The sequence below is a fragment of the Oncorhynchus nerka genome, linkage group LG13 (assembly GCF_034236695.1).
Source record: "Oncorhynchus nerka isolate Pitt River linkage group LG13, Oner_Uvic_2.0, whole genome shotgun sequence".
NCBI classification, from domain to species: Eukaryota; Metazoa; Chordata; class Actinopteri; order Salmoniformes; family Salmonidae; genus Oncorhynchus; species Oncorhynchus nerka.
In genome coordinates this window covers 49,783,469-49,797,897 of record NC_088408.1, presented here as the reverse complement: position 1 = coordinate 49,797,897, position 14,429 = coordinate 49,783,469, and the positions used below count along the sequence as shown (strand labels likewise).

Below are 14,429 nucleotides of genomic sequence, written 5' to 3'. Positions count from 1 at the left end.
TATACTGTACCACTACAGAATGGCTGTCAAATGATATGCATGACCTCAATGTCTTCTTCATGGGATATGGTTGACCTCAATTTATTCTTCATGGGATTTCTGTGATCTTTCCTTCCACATACTCTGGCATCAAAACGGTTTTGCGACGGCACTTTGTTAGGTTCTAATTTTGAGTAAATAACACTAGAGAAGCTTAACCAAGTTTAATTCTTCCCAAAGGGTCGAAACAGCTGTAATTCAGACAAAAAAAAACATTTCAGACAAGCACTGATATTTAACCCTTTCTCCTAGGCTGAGTCTCCTCCTCCACAACTGAACAGCCAATGCAGCTCTGTTGCTAGACAGAACCTTAGTGATATCTGTTCTTCCTCACTTCATCTAACCTGACCTCTACCCCAAAGTGCTCACTCCTCCCCAACTCAAGTCTGTCATGGTTATTGATACCAGACTGTGTCTCTTCTCCTCCCAGAGTATCCCTGATGGCTAACAATAACATATCCTGACATCATGTAAACGTTATACATGACCCTCTCTCCCTCAGTGACATTGTTAGCTTCTAAGATCTCCACCAGTCTCTCGTTATCAATGCCTGCCGCATGTAATCGCTTCCCTGCACTCAACACATTCCAAGCTTAGTTGCCCCCACTATATACCTTCCTCCTATAACCCTTAACTTCTGGTGTCGGCCTTCAACCTTAGCACTCCATCAGTGACATGAATAAGTATATTTTCATATTCTCAGAACGCAACAACTTGAAGAAACTTTCAAAGTTCTTGAAATGTTCCATATTGGCTGACCTTCATGTTTTAAAGTAATGATAGACTGTCGTTTCTCTTTGCTTATTTGAGATGTTCTTGCCATAATATGGACTTGGTCTTTTACCAAATAGGGCTATCTTCTGTATACAACCCCCTACCTTGTCACAACACAACTGATTGGCTCAAATGCATTAAGAAGGAAAGAAATTCCACAAATCAACTTTTAACAAGGCACGCCTGTTAATTGAAATGCATTCCAGGTGACTACCTCATGAAGCTGGTTGAGAGAAGGCCAAGTGTGTGCAAAGCTGTCATCAAGGTAAAGGGTGGCTAATTTGAAGCATCTCAACTGTACAATATATTTTGATTTGTTTAACACTTTTTTGGTTACTACATAATTCCACGTGTTATTTCAGTGTTGATGTCTTTGCTATTATTCTACAATGTAGAAAATAGTACAAATAAATAAAACCTTGAATGAGTAGGTGTGTCCAAACTTTTGACCTGTACTATACACTGCAGATGACAGTCTAATATATGTTGAAATCAGATACTAAATAAATAGGTCGTGCGGGACAAGTCACTAAAGAATCATTTGTGTATCGTTGCACATACAGTAGGGCATTGCACATGGCTCCATCCCTTAGTGTATGGCCCTATGAAATCTGTTTTATTTTAGCCTGATTCAGTTTTTTTCCCTAGATTCTGTTCTCTGTTTTGTTTTCCCAGGTTTTCGCTCAAACACGAAACAAATTACAGAAATTGTACTAAACTGGATGTTATACGTCCACAACATTGCCATGTCAGGAAACCACTTTTGAGGTCTGGGAAAATGTAGAAATTTAGATTTTTGGGGGGTGTAGCCTAGTTACCCTTTAATTCCAGTGCGCACCTAGCAAGAGGCTGCTGTTTAGCTGTGTTTTTGTAGCGCACATGTGATATTCGAGTTTGCAAAACAAATACCCACTGGATTGATTCAAATAATCATATCATTCTGCCAGGTAAGCACAGGCTCGTTTGTAGTTAACGTTTAAATTGAGAAGGTTTTAGGGAAAGCCTTTCCATCTACCAGAAGATTTCATTAGCATCGTCGCTAACGGCACACTCCCAAGTGAGTTCTCTCTGCAGTTTAGGGCAACATATCAATGGTGTTTGTAGATGATATAATGACGCGCTCCCTTTCCCTCGCTCTCTCTGTGCTGCCTCTCCATCTTTTATTAAAGGAATCATTATGCTAAGATGTTGTCGCACCACAAGGAGACAAACTAACGGGGTCAGAAGCTAGTCAGGAGGAGAAACCGTCATGTTCAATAGGCTAAGTCAGTTGATTCTCCAGGCGTTTTATGTAAGCAGCCATCTGCTGCCAAGCTGTGCTCAAAAACACAGCGGGACACGAACGCTGTGAAAAAACAGAGGAAGAACCCTAAACGATACACTATCAACACACAGCACAGGTTTATCAGATACTAGATGAAGGGAAAACACCCTATAAAAATGAGGATGCATATTTTCCTATTTTTGTGGTTGAGTCCAGCTATAGTTGCATTCCTTCTCCCTTCTCTTCAGCCTGCTGCCACCTTTAACTTATTAAACAAAGTTAGTGTGTGTTTGGCAAGGCAGAGAGGGAAGGGAGTGAATAGGAAATAATAATGAACATTCCCGATTGTATTTCATCCAGCTCGCCTCAAAGGGCTGTTTTGGTTGTGGAGCCCTGGAGTGTGTCCCAAATGGCACTCTATTACATATAGTACATTACTTTCCACTAGGGACCATAGGGTTCTGATACAAAGTAGTGTACTCAATAGGGAATAGGGTGATATTCTGGGCGCAGCTGGCCTCCTCTCTGCCAGCAGGGAGGGAGAAAGCCTTCAAAGCCCTCATCTCCTCTGCTCTGTTTGGACAGCTTGTGTTTAGCATGGCTCAGGCATACACAATGACAATGCAAGAGCTACAGTGCGGGGCTAGGGACAATAGTGTGGAGTGTGTACAGTAGGTTTTCCACATTAAAGAGCTTGTGATTGTATTGTAAAATCTATCCATGTACAAGTACCGCATATTGTTATATAAGCACACACACACACTTCAAATCTTTACTAGGTCTCACACACACACAAAAGATTCACAGCACAGACATTAGCTTAGCGTTAAACTATTTTACTCCCCCAATCTGTCCCTAAATACCGAAATTACTAAACCCAATGACTCAATTCAAACACAAGCTCAGACGCACTGAATAGACTTCAGTATTTTGTCCACATATTTTTTAGACATAAGGGAAAGAGCTTCATAAAAATTGACTGGTAATAAAAACCCACTGATTCATATTGCGTGTATCCAAAATGGCGACCAATTCCCTATACAGTACACTACTTTTGACCAGGGCCCATTAAAAGCAGTGCACTATATAGGGAATAATAGGGTTCCATTTGGGAGCCAACCATTATCGCCATGTCAGATGAAAATCCAAAAATATTCTGGCTGTGTGTTTGATGAGCCCATTCTTCCAATCCATCCCTAAGGAGGTTAAACTCTGGCCACCCTGCTGAAGTGGAGAAATGAATGCAGAGACTGAAGAAAAGAGGACCTCCTTGATGATAAATCAGGCAAGTCCATTGTGAGAGCAAATGAGAAGCCAAAAGACATAACCTCCTCAAAGCTTTGCAAAGAGAGAAAGACAGAAGTGTCTGATGATCATCACGGGGAGCCATTCAAATAAAATAAAAAAGCTTCTGCATGGTTGATTTTGTGGTCAGTTTCTGGAGAACCACGCCGTAGTTTTCCAGAATGTTTTTAATTAAAGTGATCAATTGTCACTCCCAGCTCGCCCTTTGTTGAACCTGCATACCAAGTGGGGCCTCTCTGCTGCAAGTTCCTAGGCCCTTTAAGACGGTCCTGTGGCGGTAAAGCCTTGGCCCGGTATCTCTCCAGAGCTGGAGTCTGGACTGTCCTTGCTGGCTGGCTGACAGGTAGGGTCGATCCCTGGAAGCCCTGGTAAAAAAAATGTTGAACTATAAAAAAGGGAATACGGTGTCATTTGGGGCACAGATCTAAATATCAAGCCCTGGGCCAAGCCAAGGATGTGTTAAGGGGCAGCTGACAGCCGTATTATTTGACCAGGGCTGATTGTCTTCCAGTCTTTGTTCATGGCTCTGGGTTGTTCCATATGAATTCAATCACTTTCTGACTGCACTCATTTAGATTTGAATGAAACCTTCCAAACATGTTTGCCCTTGGTAGAGTGGTCAGAAAGTGACTTAATGGACCTGAATGCCAAAATATTTAGGAGATCGAAGTGCTTAAAGTTGACCTATTTTTCAAACCCCACCCTTCCATTAGACATCCATGGCTTTATCTCAGACAAAGATAAACGGTTGAGTTTAATATCATTTGAAAGCTTACAAACAGTGTTGTCAAATATTTTCTAATTTATAGAATAAAAAACAATATATATTTAACCTTTAAAGTCAATGATCTAAAAAATTATCTAATCAAATTTCCACATAATGTGGTAGCTCACGATGCGTCCATAACCAAGTGGGAAGGTGGTATTTACTAGTGATGGGGGGAGGGTTATTTACTAGCTTTGTACACTCTTGGCATTCTCTCAACCAGCTTCACCTGGAATGCTTTCCCAACAGTCTTGAAGGAGTTCCCACATATGCTGAGCACTTGTTGGCTGCTTTTCCTTCACTCTGCAGTCCAACTCATCCCAAACCATCTCAATTGGTTTGAGGTTGGGTGATTGTGGAAACCAAGTCATCTGATGCAGCACTCCATCACTCTCCTTCTTGGTCAAATAGCCCTTACATAGCCTGGAGGTTAAAAAACAAATGATAGTCCCACTAATAGCAAACCAGATGGGATGGCGTATCGCTGCAGAAGGCTGTGGTAGCCATGCTGGTTAAGTGTGCCTTGAATTCTAAATAAATGACAGACAGTGTCACCAGCAAAGCACCCCACACCTCCTCCATGCTTCATGGTGGAAACCACACATGCGGAGATCATCCGTTCACCTACTCTACGTCTCACAAAGACACAGCGGTTGGAACCACAAATCTCACATTTGGACTAATCAGACCAAGGGCAGATTTCCCCCAGTCTAATATCCAATGCTCAGGTTTCTTGGCCCAAGCAAGTCTTACTGGTATCCTTTAGTAGTGGTTTCTTTGCAGCAATTCGACCATGAAGGCCTGATTCACACAGTCTCCTCTCAAAGTTCTTGAAATGTTCCGTATTGTCTGACCTTCATGTCTTAAAGTAATGATGGACGGCCATTTCTCTTTGCTTATTTGAGCTGTTCTTGACATAATATGGACTTGGTCTTTTACCAAATAGAGCTGTCTTCTGTATACCACCCCTACCTTGTCACAACACAACTGATTGGCTCAAACATATGAAGAAGGAAAGAAATTCAACAAATTAACTTTTAACAAGGCACGCCTGTTAATTGAAATGCATTCCAGGTGACTACCTCATGAAGCTGGTTGAGAGAATGACAAGAGTGTGGAAAGCTGTCATCAATGCAAAGGGTGCCTACTTTGAAGAATCTGACATATACAATATATTTTTTATTTGTTTACCACTTTTTTGGTTACTCAATTATTCCATATGTGTTGTTTAGTTTTGATGTCTTTATTATTCTACAATGTAGAAAATAGTAAAAATAAAGAAAAACTTGTGAATGAGTAGGTGTGTCCAAACTTTTGACTGGTACTGTATATTATTATTATTTATTCTTTCTAAGTAGCATTAGCTAGAACTAGTCAGCTCTACCTGCTACAAAACTCTGGTAATTTTAATTATATTTTTAAATAGTGAGCCAACATTTTTAGAACACTTATTTCCATGACTGATCAAAACACATTTTCCATTCTCTTTTTTTTCTCTCTGCAGCAGACATATAGTGATCAATATGTTTTGAACATCAAATTATTATTATTTTTTTTAATATATATATTTTTTAATGTTTTTTTTAAAGAGTGCTAATTTGCATTAGCAAATTGCAATACATATAGAATCATAATAAATCACAATATACAGTACATTCAGAAAATATTCTGACCCCTTGACCTTTTCCACATTGTTACGTTACAGCCTTTTAAAAATCATCAATCTATACACAATACCTGATAATGTCAAAGCAAAACAGGTTTTTAGAATTTTTTGCAAATGTATTCATACTAAAAAAACAGAGAAGTACTCAGACCCTTTGCTATGAGACTCGGAATTGAGCTCAGGTGCATCCTGTTTCCATTGATCATCCTTGAGATGTTTCTACAACTTGATTGGAGTGCACCTGTGGTAAATTCAAATGATTGAACATGATTTGGAAAGGAACATACCTGTCTATATAAAGGTCCCACAGTTGACAATCCATGTCAGAGCAAAAACCATGCAATGAGGTCAAAGGAATTGTCTGTAGGTCCCAAGGTCCCCAAGAACACATTGACCTCCATCATTCTTAAATGGAAGAAGTTTGGAACCACCAAGACTCTTCCTAGAGCTGGCAGCCTGGCCAAACTGAGCAATTGTGGACGAAGGGCCATGGTCAGGGAGGTGACCCGATGGTCACTGACAGAGCTCCAAAGATCCTCTGTGGAGATGGGAGAACCACTCCACCAAATGTGGACATCTATAAGTACCTAGGTGTCTGGCTAGACTGCAAACTCTCCTTCCAGACTCACATCAAACATCTCCAATCGAAAATCAAATCAAGAGTCGGCTTTCTATTCCGCAACAAAGCCTCCTTCACTCACGCCGCCAAGCTTACCCTAGTAAAACTGACTATCCTACCGATCCTCGACTTCGGCGATGTCATCTACAAAATGGCTTCCAACACTCTACTCAGCAAACTGGATGCAGTCTATCACAGTGCCATCCGTTTTGTCACTAAAGCACCTTATACCACCCACCACTGCGACTTGTATGCTCTAGTCGGCTGGCCCTCGCTACATATTCGTCGCCAGACCCACTGGCTCCAGGTCATCTACAAGTCCATGCTAGGTAAAGCTCCGCCTTATCTCAGTTCACTGGTCACGATGGCAACACCCATCCGTAGCACGCGCTCCAGCAGGTGTATCTCACTGATCATCCCTAAAGCCAACACCTCATTTGGCCGCCTTTCGTTCTAGTACTCTGCTGCCTGTGACTGGAACGAACTGCAAAAATCGCTGAAGATGGGAGAGGACTTTTATCTCCCTCACCAACTTCAAACATCAGCTATCCGAGCAGCTAACCGATCGCTGCAGCTGTACATAGTCTATTGGTAAATAGCCCACCCATTTTCACCTACCTCATTCCCATACTGTTTTTATACTGTTTTTTATTTATTTACTTTTCTGCTCTTTTGCACACCAATATCTCTACCTGTACATGACCATCTGATCATTTATCACTCCAGTGTTAATCTGCAAAATTGTAATTATTCGCCTACCTCCTCATGCCTTTTGCACACATTGTATATAGACTGCCCCTTTTTTCTACTGTGTTATTGACTTGTTAATTGTTTACTCCATGTGTAACTCTGTGTTGTCTGTTCACACTGCTATGCTTTATCTTGGCCAGGTCGCAGTTGCAAATGAGAAATTGTTCTCAACTAGCCTACCTGGTTAAATAAAGGTGAAATAAAATTTAAAAAAAAAAAAAAAAAAAAAAAATAAGGCCTTTATGGAAGCCACTCCTGAGTAAAAGGCACAGTCCACACAGAGTTTGCCAAAAGGCACCTGAAGGACTCTCAGACCATCAAAAACAAGATTCTCTGCTCTGATGAAACCAACATTAAACTCTTGGCCTGAATGCCAAACGTCACTTCTGGAGGAAACCTGGCACCATCCTTACGTTAAAGCATGGTGGTGACAGCATTATGCTGTGGGGATGATTTTCAGAGGCAGGGACTGGGAGACTAGTCAGGATCGAGGGAAAGATGAACGGAGCGAAGTACAGAGAGATCCTTGATGAAAACCTGATCCAGAGAGCTCAGGACCTCAGACTAGGGAGAAGGTTCACCTTGCAACAGACAACGACCCTAAGCACACAGCCATGACAATGCAGGAGTGGCTTCGGGACAAGTCTCAATGTCCTTGAGTGGCCCAGCCAGAGCCCGGACTTGAACATCTCTGGAGAAACCTGAAAATAATTGTGCAGCGATGCTCCCCATCCAACCTGACAGAGCTTGACAGGATCTGCAGAAAAGAATGGGTGTGCCAAGTCTGTAGTGTCCTACCCAAGAAGACTCGAGGCGGTAATCGCTGCCTGGGGTGCTTCAACAAAAGTACTGAGTACTGAATACTGAGTACTGAGTACTGAGTACTGAATACTTATGCAAATGTAATATTTCAGTTTATTTTTCATAAATTTGCAAACATTTCTAAAGAAACTGTTTTTGCTTTGTCATTATGAGGTATTGTGTGTAGCTTGATGTGGATTGATTTATTTTTTAATCCATTTTCAAATAAGGCTGTAACGTAACAAAATGTGGAAAAGTCAAGGGCTCTGAATACTTTCGGAAGGCACTGTATGGCCAATTTGCATATATTCCCCAGTCCAAGTTCACATGCGGAACTGCATAAAAATCCTTTTTTTTTTTTTATCCCAATGTTACACACTGGCCCCATTACTTATAGAAAGACCCACATACACCAGACATACATAATTTACACACACACACACACACACACACACACACACACACACACACACACCCAGCTCAGAGTCCCAGCTCATGAGCTCCATCAGTAGCAGATTTTATTTTAGATTGTTAAATGAATGTGTTCATGCAACAAATGTTAGTGCATCAAATCGTATCAAACTGAATTGTATCGATTCGTTCTCTAATCAAACCGAATTGCACCGAATCATTTCAAATGAAACGTATCGTAGCCCATGTATCTAGATACGTATCGAGACGTATTGAAATGGAAGGATGCACAAAGCTAGAAATGGTGTTTGAGTAGATATGGCATTTCTAAAAATGGGACAGAACAAGGACGATAGCCTGGCCAAATTAGAAGGATCTCAAACTTTTTCTCACACAGGATACTTTCAGTTTATCGAAAGGTAGATTAACCCTAAAACCTACAACTGCAGTTTTAGACTATGTAAAAGACTAAGTCTAGGACTTTAAAAAAAGGGGAATGATGGCAAATTTCCGAAATGTGCCATTATACCCCTTTCAGATTGATGCCTTTTAAGATGAGCAATGCTGGGGAGAGAGTGTGACAGTCAGAAAGAAAGGTATGAGGGGCGAGTTAGACTTGTTTAAAAAAAAAAATCCTGCTCTGAATTTATCTACCGCTCATTAATATCTCATGGTGGCCCTACTGCTGTGCACTCCTGTACGCTCCTTCCAGACACTCAAGCGTCTTCGTCTTCTTTAATTCATGCTCCTTGATGTCTAGGCTAGGCTACAGTATTCCTTCCTACTGCTCTCTACAGCCTGCAGGGGCACGTCATGCCAACCTCAACCAGAGACAATACCTTCTACAGTGCCAGGTGTTCTGAACTATGGGCTCGGTTCAGACCCCATATTCCTAAAGCGTCTCAGAGTAGAGTAGAACTAGGATCAGTTCCCCCGTCTATAATAATCTGACTCATTATGATCTAAAAAGGCAAAACTGATCCTAACACTTGTGTTGCTTTGCCATCATCATCCCCTCAATGTGAAGTTCTACCTGTTACACAGAGCGTGTGGTTTGAGAGTGGAGAGGAGCAGAGGGGAAGAGGGGAAGTCTATTCTATTTTCCTCTACTGTACCATTTCTTGCAAGTACTCATGCAACTGTTGCAAGTGGTTGTACTAAATTATCTTCTAATTTCACACGTTGCTTTTGTTTACATTGTGAATGTAAACATAAGCTGTCTTCGTATACCCACACTAACATACTGTATACTGCATACTTAATGAGTATAATACTGTAAACGGAACAATATCTTTTCAGTTCAGCGTACTAGCTCTACCGGAAGTTGATGCTGTTGCTATGCAACCTCTTGCTAGCTAGTTAGCGTAACAAATGACTAGTTTGACATTTTACGATTTTGGGTGGGTTCTTAAATTCAATCTGGAGTGCCAGAGTGCGGTCGTAAATTCAGAGCGTTGTCAGATGTCGGTTTGTAAATTCAGAGCGTTTCCCTCTCGGCGCGCACACTAGGACTCTAGGGCTGAGTAGTTTTGATTTAAGCGTTCTGATCTTACAACGGCAGTCGACCACCCAAGCTAACATTGGCTAGTTTGCTAGCCACTTCCACACAAATGAGAGAGTGACCACTGACCATTTTACTCGCCCTAGCAGAGCTGGTTAGGCAGTTTTCATGTTATACAGAGTGTTGGTGACTAACTGCCGACATTAACTGACACCGGCCATATTCGACCGGTGTTGAGCGCTCAAAAATTCAGAGCAAATTTACGAAAGCACCCGAAAGTCCCTTGAGAACGCACAACGATTATACCATTTAGCTAAGAATGACGGGAATAATAAAGTCAATAAATGTTGGGTAGTTAGTTAGCCTACAGTTAATATACTGGCAAGTTTGATGTATAAGTAGCCAACTAACATCAGATAGCTAATTAGCTAACATGGCACATCATTACAGCAGTATGTGGTTCGTAAGGACACCGTAGGTAAGCAAACAAATTGTCAGCCATCATAACTGTAAGCTAATTTATTTGAAAAGTAAGGACTTTATTACATTGCTCAACATTTTGTTAAAATTAGTCATAATTAGTTAATTAAAGCAATGAATTTGTATCCACTAATGTTGGACTTCGGCTGCATATTTTTACATTTTCTTTTTTTTAAATCATAAAGAATTGCATTATGGGCCCTAAAGTACGGAAATAGTGTCCCCTGCTTGTATACTTCATATTTTTCATACTTTTGGCATACTAACTGTATCCATACTATGACCAATAAGCAAAAAAAAGAAACGTCCCCTTTTCAGGACCCTGTCTTTCAAAGATAGTCAAATCCAAATAACTTTACAGATCTTCATTGCAAAGGGTTTAAACACTGTTTCCCATGCTTGTTCAATGAACCATGAACATGCACCTGTGGAACGGTCGTTAAGACACTAACAGCTTACAGACGGTAGGCAATTAAGGTTACAGTTATGAAAACTTAGGACACTAAAGAGGCCTTTCTACTGACTCTGAAAAACACCAAAAGAAAGATGCCTAGGGTCAGTCCTCGCTGTGGCAGACCACGTGTAACACCTGCACAGGATTGGTACATCCGAACATCACACCTGCGGGACAGGTACAGGATGGCAACAACAACTGCCTGAGTTACACCAGGAACGCACAATCCCTCCATCAGTGCTCAGACTGTCCGCAATAGGCTGAGAGGCTGGACTGAGGGATTGTAGGCTTGTTGTAAGGCAGATCCTCACCAGACATCACTGGCAACAATGTCACCTATGGGCATAAACTCACCATCTATGGACCAGACAGGACTGGCAAAAAGTGCTCTTCACTAGGTCCATTCCCCCCAGAAGGGCTAGGGCCATTCCCCTCAGAAATGTCCGGGAACTTGTAGGTGCCTTGGTGGAAGAGTGGGGTAACATCTCACAGCAAGAACTGGCAAATCTGGTGCAGTCCATAAGGAGGAGATGCATTGCAGTACTTAATGCAGCTGGTGGCCGCACCAGATACTGACTGTTACTTTTGATTTTGACACTCCCTTTGTTCAGGGACACATTATTCAATTTCTGTTAGTCACATGTCTGTGGAACTTGTTCAGGTTATGTCTCTGTTGTTGAATCTTATGTTCATACAAATATTTACACATGTTAAGTTTGCTGAAAATAAATGCAGTTGACAGTGAGGATGTTTCTTCTTTTGCAGAGTTGATATACTCAATTCACGCCACTAATAGTATGGTTAGTGTGGGCAGTATGAGTATTAGAACACAACTATAGTCAAGCTAGCTAGAGTAACAGATAGCTAGTAGCTTCTTGACTTCATAAATCTTAGTAAAATAACCAGTGGTGTCTAGTGGGGGCCATTATCCATCCAAAATCAACTATAATTTTCCATTATTTCAATTCACAAGACAGAATGAGCACATGCGTCAGCCATCAGGAATTGAACCTCTGCGACTCTTGAGCTTGGACGCTTCCATTGGACATGACGCAACACAGGCAGTACAGATCTTTCATTGATTTCAAAGGAAGCATTCCCTCAATGGTTGATGGCAATGCTGGATACCCAATGGCTATAGTTTAGCAGGGCTGTTAATCAGCACTCCTACTCTGGGCTGGGTTCATACTGTATACAGCAATGGGTTGAGGTAAAGCTGGGGAGGATATGTACTGGATGTGTGGGAGAATGTGCCAGCCAGCCAGCCAGCAGACGGACATTGATGGAGTGCAAATAAATCAGATGTTCTGCTTGAGGGACCAGGAAATAACTGTCTTTTCCCTATATAGTGCACCTACTTTTTACCAGGGCCCATAGGGCTCTGGTTAGAAGTAGTGCACTGTACAGGGAATAGGGTGCCATTTTGGACGCAGACGGGAACTGGTATGCAGTAATCTCTGATAAAATGTTAAAGTACCTTCCAGATCACAAGGTCATTCTGGGTGGACTGTAGAACAAATGAAGAAAATTAACAATGTTGAGAGTTGGAGGAAATGTTACTATGTAGATAGACATTTTAAATAGGTTTCAGAAAATGTGTTTCCTACTACAATGGGCTGTTGTAACCCAACCTGTGTTAGACAGCATTTAATGGTACATTATATGTACAGATGAGGTGACATCACGATCATGTTTTAACAATGGTAACACAACACCACAACCACAGGAGTATGTAAAATACTATTTTCGCCAAATAAGGTGTTTTTTTTAAGCCTTTACAAACAATAAGAAGCCAAAACAAAAGGATGACTACTACACAAAATGTCAGAAATTGTATGGAAAACTAATGCATAAGGCCAGGATGAGGCAGTGCCCAGAGACGACAGAATGGGGAGACCCATACATCACTACACCACCACCCTGCTTCTCTCACAGGATTACGTTTGCGTCCCAAATGTCCACCTATTCCCATAGGGCTCTAGTCAAAAGTAGTGCACTATATAGGGAATATGGTGCCATTTGGGACGCAAACTACAACAGAAAAACTGAGGGGGAAAGTAAAATTTCACTAGAAGAGACCTGCCTTGCTGTCTATCTATGTCATTCATATAGAAAAGTATGACCTTACACAAACAAAGATAATAATTTCCTCTATTACAGGATTGAATGAGCCTCGATTCTAAATCGCAGCATCCATCCAATCACAAGGAGGCAAGAGAACACATTCTGGTGAATGTTAAGGCTCATTGGAGCCCATGATGGAATGGATACTGAAGAAGCCTGTTGCTAGGATACAGCCTGCATGCCTTCCAATAGCAAAGATGTTGATGTGCTTGCTGAGCAGAGGCCATGTTTTTACAATCAACTGTGTCTCATCGCATCATCTGTCTCATTGCCACAATGCAACAAGCCATATCCTCAATGGCTTTTCTTCTTAACAACTATAGCTGTAAGGACAGCCTATCCAAAACAAGAGAGAACCACTGCCTCTACTCTTGTTCAAGCCTAGAACATATGCAAAGTCACAATCTCCACCCATCAAAAATCTATCTCACATCAAAATACTGTCATGGGCAAATAGGAAATTCACTTTGCCAGTTGGAATTCAGACACTATCAACCGCAAATACATCAATAAGATGTACATCTGGAGAAAACCAGAGGAACACAACCCCAGCTGGCACCACACACACACACACAATAATAATGGCTGGAATGGAGTGAATGGAAGTGCATCAAACACATGGAAACCACATTTAATACCATTCAATTTATTCCATTCCAGACATGACAATGAGCCCGTCCTCCCCAATTAAGGGGCCACCAGCCACCTGTGACACGCACATCCCTTCTCTCTAGTCTCTGCGACCAACAGAAAAAGGTCACTGTTTTACATCAGTGGCTGATTGCACATTCCACAGTTCTTCCCTTTTCCTGTTTTCACTACTGACCATTTCCCCAGGTCTCACTCCAGAGACCCAGCCCCTGGCCACTGAGACTGTTATCAGATCCAGCCTGGCCCTACACCCCACAGGCTGCAGTCACGGAAACATCAGTCCACATAACAGAATGCATCCCACTCTAAATAATATCTCCTGTGCAGTGTGAGCTTGTTCACTACTTCCCACAAATCTAAAAGCATTGGAGATCTGCTAGGCCTAAATTACTAAAATGTAAATGTACTGATTTGCTACTGTTTGGATAACAGGCTAGTCTAGTCTACGTCCCAAACGGCACCCTATTCCCTACATAGCGCACTACATGGTTAAAAGTAGTGTGCATATATATATATATATACACAGTGGGGCAAAAAAGTATTTAGTCAGCCACCAATTGTGCAAGTTCTCCCACTTAAAAAGATTAGAGATGCCTGTAATTTTCATCATAGGTACACTTCAACTATGACAGACAAAATGAGAAACAAAATCCAGAAATCACATTGTAGTATTTTTAATGAATTTATTTGCAAATTATGGTGGAAAATAAGTATTTGGTCACCTACAAACAAGCAACATTTCTGGCTCTCACAGACCTGTAACTTCTTCTTTAAGAGGCTCATCTGTCCTCCACTCGTTACCTGTATTAATGGCACCTGTTTGA

At 41.4% G+C, this 14,429-nt stretch overlaps 1 protein-coding gene across 3 annotated transcripts in view; it reads right to left on the bottom strand.

The window, feature by feature from the left end:
- Positions 1 to 14,429, bottom strand: part of mboat2b (membrane bound O-acyltransferase domain containing 2b) — a 58,832-nt gene that overhangs the window by 29,882 nt on the left and 14,521 nt on the right. The window contains exon 1 of one of the 3 annotated variants that reach the window (XM_029677259.2): positions 11 to 1,561. The exons of 1 other annotated variant lie outside the window; for it this stretch is intronic. In XM_029677259.2, coding sequence (XP_029533119.1) covers positions 11 to 61 — 51 coding nt within the window. In that variant the 5' untranslated portion in view covers positions 62 to 1,561. Of the gene's footprint in view, positions 1 to 10; positions 1,562 to 14,429 lie in introns of those variants that run through there. One more of the 3 variants, XM_029677260.2, reaches the window with a different exon arrangement.